Source organism: Perna viridis, chromosome 14 (genome assembly GCF_037379345.1).
Source record: "Perna viridis isolate PV_CMFRI_1.1 ecotype Kerala chromosome 14, ASM3737934v1, whole genome shotgun sequence".
NCBI classification, from domain to species: Eukaryota; Metazoa; Mollusca; class Bivalvia; order Mytilida; family Mytilidae; genus Perna; species Perna viridis.
Genome location: NC_142458.1, coordinates 30511266 through 30530874, shown reverse-complemented (window position 1 = coordinate 30530874; position 19609 = coordinate 30511266). Strand labels below are relative to the sequence as shown.

Below are 19609 nucleotides of genomic sequence, written 5' to 3'. Positions count from 1 at the left end.
AAAAGAATTGAAAATCTGTCTTGTTCGTTTTTTGTTTTTCATGTTACATACCACATAATTCTGTTTTATAGAATTACAATTGTATATCATCCCTAACGAGAACAAAATCAAAATGTATTCCAAATATAATATGTTATCTTACTTCATTTGTTTTACATTTTATTACAATACATATAAAATTGAGACGATATGTCAGAGGACCATTACCGTACCAGAGTCACCTGATTCATATATAGTCGTAGTGAGGACCATTACCCTACCAGGTCACCTGATTCATATATAGTCGTAGTAAGGACCATTCCCTACCAGGCCACCTGATTCATATACAGTTTAGTTTGGACCATTACCATACCAGGTCACCTGATTCATTTATAGTCGTAGTAAGGACTGTTACCCTACCAGGTGACCTGATTCATATATAGTTTAGTTTGGACCATTACCCTACCAGGTCACCTGATTTATATATAGTGGTAGTAAGGACAATTACCCTACCAGGTCGCCTGATTTATATATAGTTTAGTTTGGACCATTACCCTACCAGGTCACCTGATTCATATATAGTCGTAGTAAGGACCATTACCCTACCAGAGGTACCTGATTCATATATAGTCCTAGTAAAGACCTTTTTCCTACCAGGTCACCTGATTCATATATAGTCGGAGTAAGGACCCTTTCCCTTCCAGGTCACCTGATTCATATATAGTCATAGTAAGGACCATTACCCTACCAGATTTACCTGATTCATATATAGTCGTAGTAAGGAACCTTACCCTACCAGGTCACCTGACATACAGTTTAGTTTGGACCATTACCCTACTAGGCTACATGCTATAGTTTTGACAAGGATTTGGTTCCTCATGTGATTTGTATTTTATATGTGTTGTCTTTTGGTTCTATGTCTTGGGGTTTTGTTCTTGTTTCAGCTTTTAATTGTTTGTTATTGTAACTTGATTTTGTTTTATTTCTTGTTTTAATCATTTTGATTTAATCATAGCTCAGTGACAGTTTATTAACTGTTTCCAATGACTTGATATGCTAATTCTTTAATGGTTCATAGATAATTTCATAAATTTTTCAATAATTTTTTGGTGTTTTTTAGCATTTGAAGAAGAAATGATATTCAGCATCTACTACATACCAGGAGGTGTAGAGATTCTCTGTGATGATGGTGTCAGTACTCTCTCTGTAAAAGAAAATGTTTCCCATTATTCTAAGGTTCCCATTATTCTAAGGCTACAAACTATGGCATCTAGAAGTATCAGGCTTTCAGAAAATTGTTGGTTGATTAGCCCTGACTAGACAGACAACTTAAGAAATAGGCTTAGTAAAGTTTTTCAGAACATTTCAACGACTTTTTTGATACATTAATATTTCTTTTCCTTTCAATACTACAAAGTATACAGAAATTCTTTCTTAAAGGCTTGAAATGTAATGCAACAATAAAATGACCTACAATTTCATCTAAAGTTTTGCTGTTATTTTAAGAACTGTTCTATTCATTTGGACCTAGGTCACCATCATGTCCTTAACAAGAGGCTCCCAGGAGCCTGAATCCCTAATTTTTGCCTTTCAAGGGCATTAACTATAACAAGAATTTGTCATACAATTTTGACTCATAAAGACTTTAGTAGGACTTTTCATAAGGATCATTTCATCAATTGAAAGTTTCTTTTATATCTACTATAGTTTTCAAGATATTAGCTGAAAAATGATATAAATCTCATTTTTCGCCTATCAAAGGCAATAACTCTAACAAGGAGTCATCTGACAACAGTACTGGAGGCCATATTTTCCAGCAGATCAGATATCCCCACATCAGTTGTATGCAGGATCCCCCAAGGAACATTCACATAAAGTTTGGTTCCAATTGGTCAAGTAGTGTCAGATGAGAGAAGTTTTGAAAAACTGTTAACAATGACAGACACCAAGTGATGGCAATAGCTCAATTAATACTTCAATATGAATGTAGGTTCAAATAATAATGGTTCAATGCTTTTTAGTTAAAGATTATAAAGTATGATCTGTTCACAGCATATAGGGATGAAAAATTATTGGCTAAGTTGAACATATTAAAAAATTAAGAAAACATTTGTCATAATTGTCTATAGTAGAATATACACTCTTCAATCAGAATATAAGCAGTGCACAAAGTTTGAATAATAATGCATGGTTCAAAACATTTTGATTTAGAGATAACACAGAGTATGTACTCCTATAAGGTTGGTGGACAGACAAAGCTGCTACAAGACCGGCTTTCTCTGTCCTGATGACACAGGAAATCATTTAACTATATAAAAAGCCATGGCAGATTTTTAAAGATTGCTGAAGTTCTCAAAATTCTGCATTTAGTGTTGAAAATAAAAAAAAACTGTCTATAATTCACATTTACAGTTCACCAACATTTTTAATCAACAAAATATTGCCCTATGTATATCATGTGTTCAATCAATTATAAACTAAAAAATATACCAATATGACAATGTAGACTTTTATATGACATTTAAAAAAAATTTGTCAGCAGCTGTTAATTTCCTTCATCTCTGAGATGCCATTCCTATAAAAGTATGTTTTGAATATCCATGTAAACAAATGAAAAATGGCTACATATTTATACAAAAAGATGAAAAATGCTTTATAATGATAGAACATCTAATGAACTGCAACACAATAGAACACCACTGACTCACAGACCATCACACTCAAATGATGTGACTATCTCACTTCAAAACCTTGGGAATTAGTCCCAGTAGGACAGCTAAAACAATGGTGTCTGCTATCATAACATGTTTATCTTTGATCTTCCAATGTCAACATTTAAACCTAAAAGGTTATTAGAATACTTTAAACTTTTTTGAGACAATATATTATCAACTATACAAATCTGTTCACACATTATAACATCTTAACTATATAGGTATATTATATATGTGATAAGGCACTTTGATGACCTTGGCATTTACAGGGTTTTCTAAAGCAGGACTGTTCCTATCTCTTGCTAATTTCATTAATTAAAAACTAAATTATGGGAGGAAACAGACAATATCAGATGGTTAGTGTAGCATGATTTTGTTGAATATCATTTGAGAAAACAAATTTGTTTAAAAGTTTACTTAACAGGGCTTTTTTAATACCCCCAGTTCAAGTTTTGGTAACATATTAAATATATGGCTAAGGGATACAGCAGATAGTGCATTTGTATGAATGTCCCACCTTTCAGTGTTGAAAGTTCTATAACCATGAAATCAATAATCAGAAAACAATGAAAACATGGACAAAAATATTCTTCTAAAAGTCTTCAAAGAGTTGTTAAGTTATCATAAATAGGCAAAACTGCAAAACAGTGGTATATACAAAATATTTATCTAATTTGTACCAAAATTTTATACCTACTTCTTATTGGTGTAATCAAAAATTGAAAAAAAAACACTCTTGCATAACTTCAGAATTTTCATGATCCAAGAAATTGTTTACAAAATGAAAACCATAGGACACCCACATCCACAATGCAGGACACAGTTCAAACTTAATGAACTCATTAAAAGTCTCTTTGTAGCACTGTGTAATGCTTGATTAGCAAATGTGTAGACACATTGCAACTGTAAAACAGATGGATAGGGAATAATTTGATAGTAAGTGAACAAGCACTTGATTTTTATGGGGCTAGGATGAAATCTTTTCATTTTGAGAGTATACATGTATACCTCCTACAGATTTTGACTATGAACAATATAACTAGGATTATAAGAAAACCAGCCTTTTTATTTCTGACCTCAATAAATATCAAATGGTGGTTCCAAACTAATAAAAAATTTTCTCAAAAATATTTTACATAGTGACTTGTAACAACTCAAAAAATAAATCAAGACATCATAGGTAATTAAAGTAGTAGTCTTTATAAAAATCAGGCAAGAGGTGATTCATGCATGCCAAAAACCCATGGAATTTACAATTTTACTTATGTTTCTAATTCAGAATCGGTAATCAACCACATAACCAGTCTTAGTTCTTCATTTGGGCCATACGGTACATGAAATAAGCACTTTGCAAGAGTTATTATTCTTGTTTTGGTATGATTTGGTTGATTTTAGTGACAGGTTTAGGTATGGGTTTCTCAAAAGTACAGATCTAAAAACAGAAAGGACTATTGTCACATAAAAATATAGCATAGGTAGACAAAAAAAAAAAAAAACATAATTTGTTCTGTGCAATGGATAGAGAATAATTTGATATAATGTTCAATGCCTGAATTTTACAGGGACTGATACTAAATAACACTGGAAAGGACTATCCAGTGTGGAAACAATAGAATATCTACAGGGTTTCAGTCTGACAGGTCAGATAGTATTATCATATATTAATATCATTTTTCTATTGATCGACACAGTAATTATCTCTCCACAAATATGTAATCCTTATTGAAATGTTTCATTGTTATGAACAGACAGTTATAGAAGATTAAAATGCATTTCTCTGTCAAGGTCATTAAATATATCAATACATGTTAAAATCTTAATAAAATGTGAGAAAGTTGTCCTTAATTGTGAGACTTATCATTCCACAATGAGAATTCCCCTTTTGTTCCAAAGAAATTCAGTTTCAATTTTCTTAGACCAGTGATTTGGGAAAGGAAGAGGTAATGGGCTGTAGGCCCATTGAAGCTAAAAATGGTCCATTAAAGTTATAGGGTTTTTCATTTCAAGTGTTTAAAAATGGCCCATCTTCAATATATGTAAAAAAAAAAATGCAGAAAATGACCCATTTGAAAAAAACGTACTTCTTCACCATTTTGAAATTTACCAATGCCACAAATTCTTCATTACTTATGATCAATAAATGCATCCCTTGAAAACTTGGGTCAATGAGCCTCATTAGTTATACTAAATAATAGTCTTCACATGTTACATTCGAACTATCAATTTCATGACTGTAATAATTATATCCATTTAATCTTCTATAATTTAGTTTCAAAGGATGCTAACAATGCAGGTATTGTTCTATTTCTATCCAAATTAAACACTGCATTTCTACCAAAAATAGCAAGTATCCAATGAAGAAGGTTCCAATAAGTCTGCCTTTTACATACTGGTAGATTCAAAAGTATAAATGTATTTCTAGAAGAAGGTATTGGTCTATATCTTCAAACTAGTGGGGTGTAAACATACTTGAGGAGTAGGGCTCAAAATTCTATTACAGTAAGTTTTGGGTTTTTAGGGGAAGATCACGATTTAAAGCAAAAAGTGTTATTTTTTTCAGTTCACTGTACAAGGATATTTATGTCTGATCCTTCTGACCTTGACACTTAGAGGATCTGAGATAAGCTGCCTTTTTTTTTCTTCACTTTAAGAAAGAACAAATTCAGTCACAAACAGTTTTAACTCTTCAATTGTTCACTCAGTAATTTGTTCAACTGGTAAGATTTGATAAGACCAACTTAATATATAATTTCAAGCTTGGTACTTCAAAGAAATCACAATTTCTAACTTCCAAGACTCTGCATCACAACTAGTAAAGCTGTTGAGGTGTATATTTCCATGATAATTAGTTGCATGTCTAGATAAGCATATTTTGATTTAGTCATTGTACCGTTAGTCCTATATCCAGAAGTTTATCTTTATTATGATTTTAAGCGGTTTTCTATAGGAAAGGTGATGAAGTACATGTTACCCATGTAGGATGTTGTTTTAAGTAGTTGTCAAAGTTTTTGATTTATTGGAAATTGGTGCTAAGTAGGTGTTGAATTGGTGCTTAATTTAGGTCAGTTATGTAAGATATGATAATTAAAATAGTTGGTGCATAGTTGGTGTAAAATTGGTGCTGAAAAGTATATAAGTGCTTTGGTTTTCAGTTTTAAAAAAAGATTGGAGATTGAAATTTAGTAGTGGAATAAAATGGGATAGGTGGTCAAAAAGGAGAGAAGAAGGAGAGAGAGGGGAGGAGGATTGCATATTTTATGTTTAGGAATATACGGTTGCAGACTGAATGAAAGATTGGAATTTATTTTTATGTGGTTAAGGGATGTTTTTCAAGACAAGTGATGCAAGAGGAATATTATTTTTGAGAGTTGTAACTTGCCGTAACTGGAAGTTAACTCGTTGTTGTTGATGATGTTTGTTTGACGTTTTGACGTATACTTGCCTTAACAGGAAGTATTTGTATCCCGGACAATATGTTCCAAGGTTCCAGACAATGGTCCGAGGTTATTGTGAATTATTGACGTTAATATAACTTGCCTTTACAGGAAGTTATCCTGTTCCGAACAATGGTCCGAGGTCATAGATTGTATGTGTTGATGATAGTGTAACTTGCCTTAACAGGAAATTATCGCTATATGGAGAATTCCTCGATTGTTAATGTCTGTTGTGTTGCTCCCCTGCACCATATGGATACCATCCGTGTTAAGGAATTTGAGGACTTTTAGATGATAACTTGATTGAGCGCACCATATATGTGAATTTTCGTAATTTTCTGATGTCAAAATAACTTTTCATCATGTATTTTATGAATAGTTGTAATAAACTGTTGATTAGTGACAATTCTCTTTATTTTGAACCCGCCTTGAATTGTGAGTAACTTGACTTCTGTGGTTAAAAGATAACAGCCAAGAGCTTTGCGCGTACTCGGTCACCATGGCAAAGCAATAAAAAAAAATAAACAGTCAAAAATAGACTATTACTATTTACAGCAACATCAATTCAAAGAAACATACCTGATTTCATATAAGTGTTATTTTCACCAATCATACTATAAGTAGTGACCTCTGGTGTCATTTGCCAGACTTGCAATGTTTTCTCAACATCACGAGACATTGTCGATGGTGTATCAATTCGATTTTGTGACAAACTAGAATAATCTCTCATCCTATTCTGAGAGCTTAGTGTTGTTCTTGCAGGAGTTGTGCTTCTGGCAGCCATCTTGATTTTTGAATGATTTTTTTAACTGTTATTTATATTCTCAAAATAATGCTCTCAATTTCAGACTAATTTCTGGCAAAAAGCTGTGAAATCAATTGTCACAGAACATCAAGTTTCAGTGAAAAGGTTTTTTACAGCACAATATGGAAATAAATCTCCAGGTTAGTCTATAGAAGTTCCACAAAGAAATGAAATCCTCACTTATTTGGAAACCAGATATGAAAATCAACTTCTTTCAAGTTGAAAAATTTCAATAAATTTCTTAGAATGTTTGACTTGATCAATCCATCATTTCAATTTCAAGTCCATGATTATTCATGAAATGCAACAAATATTGAGTTCACCTTTTATCCCCATAGTGTAAATTTCTTAGTGGGATCACATAAAAACATTTAATTCCATTAAAAGCTGTACTAATATTTATCTTTATGAAGTTCTCGACACATCAACATGACTTTAAAATGCCGTTAATATATCAATATCCGTAAATTTTAAATGTCTTTATCTTGTTATGTTGAAGTTATATGCAGAATGACACAGTGAAGTCCTTGGATATTAAGATATGAATGATATTTAATGGATCCCTTTAATAAAGACCAATTTTTGGTGTTAAGCTTTGTCCCTGCTGGTTAACACATACGAAATCCACCCCTGATGTGTGACATCACAAGTTTTATTGTGATGATCGTGTGTAAAGTGCATGAAAAAAACCTTTTAAAGTTTAAATTAATTAACTTGCCCCTAACTGACCCCTAAATGATTAGCACATGATTGCATAATATGATGATTATTGTAGCAATACTTTCTAACCATAATACAAGAATTTATCAATGAAATATACAACACCAAAAAGATAATTACTTGATATGAGATTTTATGTTACAAAACAGACTACCTACACGATATTCACAAGTAATGTGCATGACTTTATAATGGTAATAAATGTTAAAGGACATTTATCAAACAATTCCAACATTGTAGAAAATTTAATTAAAATTAGTAATGGTGCCATAAACTTGGACAGATTTCTTACCGATCAATGCTGATTACATAATATACATATAATGTGAAAGTGTGCAACACTTGAATGTTTGATCTTTTTTTAGCCTCTGCATACATTGCTTATAAGTTTCACCATGATAAAACAGCTATCCTATTAACCATCAGGATTTGTTAATGCTGTTGTATAAGCAAGAATCTAAAATTCCTGTTTGTAAGCTCACCCAAGGTTTGTGAAATTTAGACTAGGGAAAGTGGCTTCATTCATTAATTTTGCTGCTAATTGAATAATCATGCCAAACTTACCCACTAATGGTAGAAAATTTATAAAATTTTACAGCACTGTTATGGGAAGCATAATCTATCCTAGTTATTAACGAAGTGCATACAGTGCTTGCAAAAAATGTATGAAATGGAAAATTCAAATCAAGACTTTTTTTCTGTGAAAGCTCCATCATGCAAAAAATGGCATCAAATGGGACTTTAAATGATACCCCCCATGTTGCAAAAAATTAATGAGGGTAAAAACATCTTTATATGGCCATAACTTTTGTGTTAATAATTCGATCAAACTTAAATTTTAATTTGATCTGTATCTTATGGTACTCAATACCTATAAAAAGTTTGAAAAAGATCTTCATATTTTCTAAAAGTTTTAATCAGGAAACCGTTGGGGGATGAACAGACAGAAGGACAGACAAGAAAGTTTTCAGAGGATATCACATATAATGCCTCATTACTTGGTGTTTCAGGGTATAAAAACTAGAAATGTAGTCAAATCTATCCAGAGAGAACAAAAAAAAGAGTGAATGGAAGTTTATCTTTCTGTGTTACATTCCCATTTTTGTTCGGTTGGAAACAAACTATATTAGAGCACACACACTTTAGTAATTTTTTTGTTCCAACTTCATATCAATAGAATAGAATTGAAATTAGCAGTGATTAACATATTTATAGAAAACATTTCCCCATTTTTGAGCAATGGCTTATTAGTGATACCTCCAGCTTTCAACAACGATAGGAGGAAAAGTCCTCGGTAAACAGGAAGTCATTTTTAAATTTATATGAAAATCAATCCCAGTATATGGCATACCTAAAGAAATAATGTGTTAAAATTTTAAGCTGCTGTTATGATTTGATGCGGAGAAAACTGTGACAGAAAAAATTGTAACTCAGGGAAACACGGACAAGGGTAAAACAATATACCTCCCCTTCTTCGAAACAGGGGTTTAATAATGATCTAACTATAGCTGAGTTCATCAGTCTTTGTTTAATTACTAAAGCAATAACATCAATGAATATTATATTACAATTAAGCAATATCTAAATACTATTTTTAACCTTTAACCCTGAATTTTATTGCAATGAAATATCAAAGTCATTCATGTATGCTGCATAATTATAGCCATTCAGTATAATTTTCAGACACTCGTTGATGCTGCCTGTGGAGAACTCCTTTATACATCAATGCATTTCAGACATTTTTCTTTAATATTAAAAGAAAATCATTTCACTACATTAACCTTGTCTATTTCCATATTTTTACTTAATCAATAATTAAGTTCACAGTGCAGGTATTTTAGAATTATCCGATTTTCAAGACCAAACAATTTCGGAATTTTAAAGTTTGATTTCACATACAGAGAAATAGCATAATATAGACCATGACATTTTCCATGATTTACATCAAACAAGACAATAAAATTTGTAAGGAGTAGAGAAGCAGTATACAACTATGCTATCAGACACACACCTCGGTTTTTTTGTGATAAGTTATAGGCTGAATTTAAACCTTTGCTAAACTCAACAGTTCACAGCCGGATTCTTTCAATCAGATAGCATAGAATGTAAAAGTAAGCAATTTCTAGGGACTTTTTGTATATTAGCAACAACTTCATCATCTTTCGATAATTCCTTTGGTGTTCCTGGTATTGTCTTTTCACAGATGTCCCTTTGTTTGAAACTACTGCATTTACATTTTGTCTCCATGACAATATAAAGTTTTTGACAAATCAAACTAGAACTCGCGAGGCACCACATAGAGCTTGTAAAAATCTTTAAATTGGATTCTCTCCCCTCGGAAGAATTCAACAACTATTATCTTAATTCATGTAAAATACATATGATGCACAATTAATAAAATATTTCAACTAAGTCCATTCATTTCAAAAGATCAGTTCCAATACAAATAACATTGAAAGAAAAAAACTTCTCGAGGCTCTAAAGAGCCAGAATCTCTCACCAGGCATTGTAAGCTACGAAAAAAACTATAAATATGGTCAAAATTAATCTATGGAACAATCATACCAACTTTCACAGGAGAAGATATTTGAGAAAACAGTAATGTTGATGATGACTATGACAACAGGGGATACCAAGTGATTGCAATAGCTCATGTGGTCCATTCAAGGAGACTTTTAGGGAGAGTTCCTCCAAAAATACAGTACAAAAAGGACAGTAAATCCCTTGAAACTGAAGAATTGATTTTTGAGATCCTCATATGACTAACCCAAACTTTAATAGGATATAAAATGACACAAGGTGATTACTCAAGAGTGCACTGTCCCAAATTTAACTTAAAGTAAAATTAATGATCTGATTGCAAAAGTTCTACAAAATCATGGCACTTCATATCTTGACTGGCATTTGAAGTGTGTGACTGACAGACATGTCATTATATAAAACCTAATTACTAAACATGTGATTTTGCATTTTAATTCAAATTCTGACAAAATAAGAAGTCTTAATCCTTCAAAGAATCATTTCATTTAAAATTACAATTAACAAAAATTGCCTCTCTTACAAAAATTATACATGTACATTTTATTATTCTTCAGAGTGAAAACTGACAGACAGGGTATAGGATTTTTTTCTTAATGTCAAAATTTCAAATCAATAGGTCTTCATTTAATGAATGGCAATTTTGAAATAAGACCAATATAAGATACTGTTCCTAAAATGTAAGTTTCATTTTAACTTATCCATTATCTACCTGTCAAGTTTTAATCAATACTCAATAAATGGCCATCAAATTTTTAATACAGGCATATTTTCATCAAATCAAAATTTATTGGCATATTTTTTATAACTAATACATATATTGTATATCACCCAGAAAAACAAATCAATATTCAAGAACATCAATACTAAGGAGTGGAATATGGTTGTATTTTATATTAACTACTAAAAGATATTACAAACAAAGGGAAATAACCTAAAAAATCATTTTTTTATGAGTTATGGGAAAAGCTGTTTCAGTAGTACACTTCAAAAGCTCAGTGGCTAGAATAAAAGCTGAATACAAAAACTTTCACTCATTATTTGATCAAGCTAAGAGCATGCAAGTATCTGATAGTATTTATATTTCTAACAGAGACTATTGTATCTTGTACATACATGCTTCTTCTGGTGAGCACTATAACGTCAACATTCTGCTACACTGAATATCTCACAAATGTTCAATCTTCATTCCGCAGATTTTCGACACAGAAATAATAAATATCAATACTTACCATCCATTTCAGCAACTTTATCTTTCCCGTTGTCTCCTGAATTTGTAAAAAAAATATACACATAAGTTAGGAAATGATAATCACTGGTTTTCCTTTGGCTAACATCACACTTCCGTAGGTTTAGAATGATCAACCTGGATAAGTAATTTTAGTGAATTTTCAATATAACCATCACAAATAATATTGTAATGAAAATATTAACATCTTGTATCATGTAGGAACTTTTTCGTATCATTAATTCAAAGAGGCCTGGAAATTTAAATACATTATAAAGAAAGCACCACTATCATTATATCTTAAGACTAAAAGAAGAAAAAAAAATGGCAAAACTTATTGTATCAACTATTTTTAAGGGAATTAACGATTAAAATTTGCATTAAAAGAGATGAGTTGAAGCTGGTCGGCCCAACCTAAAGTCTGAACCTAAAATCAATTCTGTTCATTGCTAAAGACTGTAACAAGATGCATTAAAATTATGAGTTTAAAAAAATGAGAAGTTCTGCTTTTTGAAAATTTAAATGTTACATTAGCATTGTTACAAAAACTAATGCTACAAAATCAAAAACTAGTTAACACAATACCAACTATAGTATTCGGTTACCCTGAAACTTACCCACCCTGATGATAACATTTGATAAATCATCAAGTCATGTTTATTCTACTCTTCTCGTATCTAATAACTTCTCATCATACATTTTTTTCTTCTGAATTTTCATTAGCATAACTTGATAAATATACTGTCATGTTAGAATTAGTCAAGGAAAGAAATTGCATATAATTTTTTCATGAAAAAAATGTATGCAATTTCTTACCTTGAATACCAAAGGTTTGTGGGAATCAAAAACAAATATATATCCCAGTCAAGTCTTACCTGTAATCTTAAAACAAAATATCCATAAAGTAATGAAAAGTGATATCTAGTCAATTTTGATGGAAATCATAATTAAATATTGTGATTGCAATAATGTGATGATTTCAACAGAACACACATATGGTTGTGCCAAATATGTTTTTTTTTTTTAGATACTTAAATTGTACAGAGTGTACACATTTGATCAAAATATCATTTAGTCGGAAACAGATATATGTTAAAACAATACTTAACACCAAGGGATTTACCTGTGTTACATATCATACTGGACAACAATACATATATATAACAATAAATATATCTCCTTATCTATTTGAATTCCATTCCTGTAAAATTCACTTAATTCAAGGACTATGAATGATACATTACAAAGTTCCACGGTGTTATTATGGAATCCCATTTCCACAGTGTTATTATGGAATCCAAGTTCAATGAATTCAGAACAAAAACAACATTAAAAAATAACAATTTGAATCAGTTGAAATGTTTAGTCAGATTGCATTTAATTGTTATTCCTGTATTTTAATCTAACTTTCTGTTAGACAGTCTATCCTGATGAAGACATAGTTACATGTACAAAGTATTCACTATTTATCCATGCAGACAACCCATGAAAATACTTGTCCTAATAACTCTATAGAAATACCAAGCAAAATGCCTATAAGCCAACTAATTATCTATGAGTCCAGTTTGTTTTATCAGCCAAATATAGATAAAAGGTTAGGTAAGGTCACACAGCTATCCATAGTTAACAGCAATGGTTACAATACAGTGAAAAGATAGAAACATACAGGCATAATAACTAAATAATGGCATAGTCCATCATCAGTGCTAAAACAGTTCAGAAATGAGACAATTTAGCCACATTTCTATATAACTACAAGGCACATTTCATATCCAGAACTTTGCAACCAGTATAAGATAATTTCATTATTTTGCACCTATTCAGGTGGTTTACGTATCTTACAATAACCTATATAATGGATATCAACACTTTGTTAAAATTTCAATTCAAAACATTAATTTTAAATAATCTTTTAAGTAATTTGAATTTAAAGATTTTAATATAAATCTAGTTTAACTGCATTTCAGCCCACCGTTCAATTTCAAATTAGATTCAGAAATATGTATACAATAGTCAAGATTTAGGGGTTGTTATGTTTGATACAAAAGTCAGATCAATCTGAAAGGAGAAGGTATGGTTTATCATACAAAAGGCCCTTGAGAAAACAAATTTTCCATCAAATATTTGTTTGTGAAAATGAAGTAAAACAAGCTCTTTCTCCAAAGCTTTGTCTATGTTTTTCACAAAGAGTACCAAGTTTATAATGATGTGATCTAATCTTCAGAAGAAACTAGAAAAGCTCACAAACTGTGCTATGCTCACTGACTTGAAATCCCCACCCCCCAATTTGATAACAAGCACCTTTTAACCTCCATTTTGATTTAGCTCAAAATCTAAAATCAAAAGTGCACAATGGGAAGATGTATCAAAGATTCTGTGAAAGTTTCATTCAACTCCATTCAGTGATACATTGAAAATGTGAGTAGTTAATGACTTAGCTAGAATTTTGATACACAAAACATGTAAAACCTTAAGTAGGTTTGTCTCCCTTTGCAAATATAGGAAAAAAACATTTCATGTTTCATTAAAATATACAAGTGATGCCCAGCCTGCATGAAGGTTTTACCAAAAATCATTGAATGGTTTAGGAGAAGCTGCATTTATAAAGTACCAGGTGATTCCAATATACTCTCTCCAAACTTCGCAAGAACTATATATAAGGACTCCATGAAGATATACACACAAGAACAAAAAATACTCATAACCAATGATGTAGCATCAAAATTTTATCAATACACTCATATTACTTATGAAAAGTACCTTTATACATTGATAACATGATATTCTGGGAGGCCAAGTTGAATCCCTGCTGTACTAAGTGAATTCGACATGGTAAAACATTGAATTTGACATGGTAAAACATTATCAGCAGAGAAGATATCCAACAAAGATATAATTGAAATGTGCATGACATTTCCGCATGCTTTGTCTAAAATTCAACTTCCTGGAAACTGCTTTAAACAGAGCAGGAAAATGTGAAAGACAATCCCCATGATACATTGAATGCAAGTTGTCAAGCAAAATTTCCATATTTCAATCTATAATGTAATTAAAATGGTACTTGTCAAGATGTGGGAAGGAAACCGAAAAAAAACAATTCACTAAGAAGGCAAGTTTAGTCTATTGTAAAATACATGGGTATAATAAAAGAATAAAATGCTAAAGCTACAACAGTATACTCCATGGAAAGCAGCTTGATACAGCCATTATTTTATACATTATTTACACTTTGTTGTCATTATAAAATAATGTCTACATGTCAATCCAGCATATCCTGTAACTCACTGTGGTATGCAACAAAGACACCTGTATGACACACCATATTTATGTTTATTCCAATTTGTAGATATTTCGTATAATTTAGAAGATATCTTTTATTTTTTATAAGATATCTCATAAAATATATAAAATATCTCTTAAACTTTATAGGATATCCAATAAATTTTATAGGATATCTCATAAAGTACATAATTTTTATAAAGTTTATGGGATATCATATATAGTTTCAAATATCTATAAAATTTATATTAGATATCACATTAAAATAATTTTATACGTATCTCATGAAGTATATAAGATATCAGCAAATTGGAATAAATATTAATTTGGCATGCCAAACATCTGTATCATGACTCCCTTGTTTCAATATTTTGACATTCGATAAAAAAAATTGCAATATAAAAACTAAAATCCCAATATTTATGATTGTGAATTATCAGAATCTCCAAAAACCTTTCCCTTCTCAAAATAGGATATACAGATTAATTTATAACATGCAAAACAATACTTACAGCCAGGTTCTTACTGTTTTAATAATCCCATCAATATGGAAACAGTAGACTAAATCCCTTAAGAAACCTGTCTTAGCATTTAGCAAATTTGAATCCACATATATTGAAAGTGATTAGTCATGGAGTATATTAACATTTAAGTAATGATAAAAAACACAAATGTATATAGATTTTATTTTACATTGACACCATTTGTTAGTTCCTATTTACTAAGGTAAAACAAAGCAAGCTTAAATAGCCAGAAACTCAATATATACCATATGCTTTTCTTTTTGTTTGAATTTTAAACCAAATAGTTTCCTTTGTGCGTTGAAAGTAAATTGACATTTGAGTGATCAATTTCTATGTAAATTTTCCAACCCCTTTGTTTTTTTTGTATTTTAATTTTGTTCAGAGCTTAGCTACTTTAAATAAGTAAAGTAAGAAATTCAATTTTCTCTACTTCAACTGTGTTTACAAAGTACTGATAAAAGTTAATGAAATTTTTTTTTTGGCAACCTTTTAAATTTTGCTTGATTTTGTACCATGTTTCTTTACATAGGTTGCATTTGAATGGTCTCAGTTTTAAACAAAAACAAAATAAGATCAATTTGACAAAGTTTCCTTTATACAATATCTTGATACAATGAAATCACATAAAAGGTAATTTTTTGTGAAGAGGTAAACTCCATAGGTTATATATGCTTACTATGCTCAACACAAACCTGTGGGTTCATCTGAAAATCATAATTATAAAGGCAAACAGTAGTGGAACAGCCAGGAAACATACAGGTAGATGAAAGGGGGTGGCCCAGCATCCCCTCCCCCTATAAAATTTAAAAACATTATTTTAATTGTTATTTTTTATGTTTAAACAAAGAAAAATCTATGAAAGTCATCATTTAGCATAGTTTTATTAAGACAAATGAATATAAATATATTTTTTTTCACATTTTTCTTAAGGAAAAATTTGGTGTACCTAAAAAAGGCCCCCTTTTGTTAATATCTGGATCCATCAACAAGCAAGTTACTCTAAAAATATTTTGTATTGGCTGTACAGACATTACAAATAGAAATGATGCAATTCACATAAGATAACCATTCAAATGATGCAGTTAGAAATACAAAGTTTACATGCATTTTTAGTTGTACTCAAAAAATAAATCAAACAACCTGTGATACAAATACACAGTTTAACACAATCTGAACTTGGAATTATTTTTGATTTAAAAATATTAGTATATAAAAATCTTTTTTAACTTTACCTACTAAGGGGTTTAGTCATGCTGTCGTGATTAAAGGGGTGGAGAGGGGGGGGGGGTTAGTAAGTTGTCCTTGACTTTTATTATCCAACTAACCTTACCCCTTAGCTATGCCGGCATGACTAACCCCTAAAATAGGGGTAAGTCTTACAAATTTATTTTTTTTGTGGTCATTATCTAAATTCCCAAATAATTCCAAGTTCAAATAATACCTTGTCACAATGACAAATGCAGTTAGAAATTCTATCAAGACTTCATGCCACAAGTTTTGTTATTCAAAGTACAAACCGAAACCTCGAAATTCGTGATCAAAAAACAAAAGCACAGGCTAACCTTGACTTGGTACTGGTGATGCATTCAGGGAAAGACTCCCATCATGCTCGGTTGCCATGGTTATTTCAGCTGTTGCATCTATTTGATTTCTAGGTTCACGAACACCAATACCACCATGTTTTATCTTCTTATTTGGATCTATGTTACATACAGATTAGTAAAGAATGGAGTGCCCGAGGACAGAATAATGAAGGCTTATTAGAAAAAAGAAATTGTATAATTAATCCAGTTTAAGATATTGCAACAATTAAGAACTTCTACTAATAAAATTGAAATCTCTTTTTGTTGCATACAACGAAAAAAACAAAAACTTGTTAAAACAAAATTAAAAACTAGTACTAGAATAAAAGAAAAGAATTCAACGGCATTCAGTAAATGACATTAAAGACTTGAAAATAAATTCAATTCACCTTTAGTTTTCTTGGGTTTAAATCTTTGCTTAAACTTAGGCAGGCAAACATGATTGAGTTCAGGACTGGGCAGGCAACATATCAGGCAAGGTGTTACTTCCACTGCAATTTTAGGCAAGTCTATTTTTGATATGTCGAAATCCAGGACTGTTTGAGTCAAGAACTCATCAATGTTTGATAATGATGAGGTTCTCCTTAGCCTTCTAGAATAAGGGACTTTCAAGCATTCAGTAGAAGCAGATCTAGGTCTTATAGATGGATTGCTTGATGGAAACATCTTTTTAGAACCATCATGATTTTCTACATGTTCATCTATCTGCTCTTCTATGTTCTCAATGAACTCTTTCCCTTTCACATCTTTTAATAGATGCAATTTATCCTTAGGAAGGAGTTTACTCAGTGTTTCATGAATGCTTGGAAGTTTGTTAAAATCAATTTCTTCATCTGAAACATTATTAGCTTCAATCTTCAGCTTGTTTTTCATCACCTGCTTTTTGCAATGAAAACTTTTGTTTAAACGTTTGAATTTTTGGTTCTTTTTCAACATTTGATCCCTGCCTTTAGCCCTCAACTCCTGCCTTGTACCTGTTTCAACAGGACAATCTGAGGAAGGAAATTCTTCATTAGATTGCTTCTTGCCTTTCTTGTTAGATGTGACTTGCCTATTTGGTAAGGTAACTTGCTGAGCTGATGAAAGATTGCTATGATCTACAATTCTATTTTGTCTGGTAGGTTTCAAATGTTTCTTTTTTACACATTTTTTGGAGTATATTCTTGTATGGTCTACTGGTAAAGGATAATATTGATCTGAATCAAGCTGATATAAACCATCATAAACTTCAGTAAAATCATCATAGTTAATAGGCACACTGCAGGGTACATCCATTTTTTCCAACCGATTAACAACTTTATCATCACTACATTCTGTATTTTCCTCCAGATTTGGTTCTACACTTCCTTTATAATCTTCCAATTTAACTTCATCTTTATTTAAATCAATGTCCTCCATTTCATTTTCTATTACTTTAACTTCATTGCTATCCTCCTGTAATGTCCTAGTGACCTCTATATCTTGCTCATTTTCTGTTTCTGTATCATCTATAAGATACTCTTGTAATGCTTCTTGGGTTCTCCTTTCTAATTCCATTGTTTCTATGTCATTCACTAGATACTCTTGTAAAGAGCCTGTGGTTCTCCTTTCTAATTCGTTTGCTTCTGTATCATCCACTAGATATTCTTGTAAAGAGCCTTGGGTTCTCCTTTCTAATTCTTCACGAGTTGTCATTTTTAATTCATTGTTTTTTGTGTCATCAAATATGTACTCCTGTAGTGCTTTCTTGGTTCTCCTTTCCAATTCCTTATCATTCTTTATCATACGTCTCCTCTCTCCACTATGTCTTGAAAGTCTTCTCCCTTCTCTCTTTTCTACTTCATCTAAGTTCTTCTTTCTCCTCAACAATCTTCTTTGTCTTTCTCCATCTATTTCATTATAATCCTTGTCTTGCAGTGCAGATCCCTCTTGAGTTCCAAAATTTTCTTTTCTCCTTCTGTGTCTTCTCCTTATCTCTTTACTGTTTTCGTTGCCAATTTCATGGTAGTATTTGTTGTTTTTCCTTTTTTCTCCTTCTTCTCCCAGAATCTTGTTTCTCGTGCTTTTTTCATGGTCAATTTCCTTATCAATATAATTGATTTGTTTATCACTCCTTTCTACATGCTCTCCTTTATCTGAACTTTCTTTTCCCGCACTCCTTTTATCTACATAAACATCACAATTCCCATTGCTTCTCTTCTTACTCAATGTCCACTTCCTGAGTGCATGAAGATCCTCAAACTTTTTATTAATCATTTCCTCCTCAAAATCATCTTGTCTGTTTCCATCTTTTCCTTTCACATGATCCTGTCCCATTTCCAAATGATATTCAACATCTGCATTTTCTCCTTTAGGCTTCGTGTGTCTTCTCCTCCTTTCTCCATTTCCAAATTCTTCAGGAGAACCATCTCCACAATGTTTATATCTCAACCTTCCATACCTCTCTACATTTTGAATCTCATCATCAAGACAAACAATTTTTGTCTCTCCTTTTTTCCCAACCAGATTTTCCAATGATCTACCTTTCCAATCTTTATTATCATTATGTTCTCTTAAGTCTACTTTTTGGTGTCTTGGTAACATTTCATTGCAATCCAAAGAGTCATCACCTTCGTTCAAAATTTCCTCTTCTATGTCTACAATTTCGTCCTTTTTGAATATACATTTTGTATACTCATCATTCAGAATATCATTAGCACGCTTTGTTTCATGGATAGTTCGTTCTAAGAAATGGTTTTTCTTTTCATCTCCTTGTGACTTTGTCCTGTTTACAACTTTCCCTCTATCCTCTTGGTCAGACATACTTCTCAATTTCTTTCTCCTTTT

At 31.4% G+C, this 19609-nt stretch overlaps 1 protein-coding gene across 4 annotated transcripts in view; it reads right to left on the bottom strand.

Moving 5' to 3' along the window:
* Positions 1-19609, bottom strand: part of LOC148598963 (uncharacterized) — a 91665-nt gene that overhangs the window by 17045 nt on the left and 55011 nt on the right. For all 4 annotated transcript variants that reach the window (XM_088559971.1, XM_088559972.1, XM_088559974.1 and 1 more), the window contains 2 exons: positions 11423-11458; positions 1139-1183 (listed from right to left, as the gene is read on the bottom strand). In XM_088559971.1, coding sequence (XP_088416097.1) covers positions 1139-1183; positions 11423-11458 — 81 coding nt within the window. The remainder of the gene's footprint in view (positions 1-1138; positions 1184-11422; positions 11459-19609) is intronic.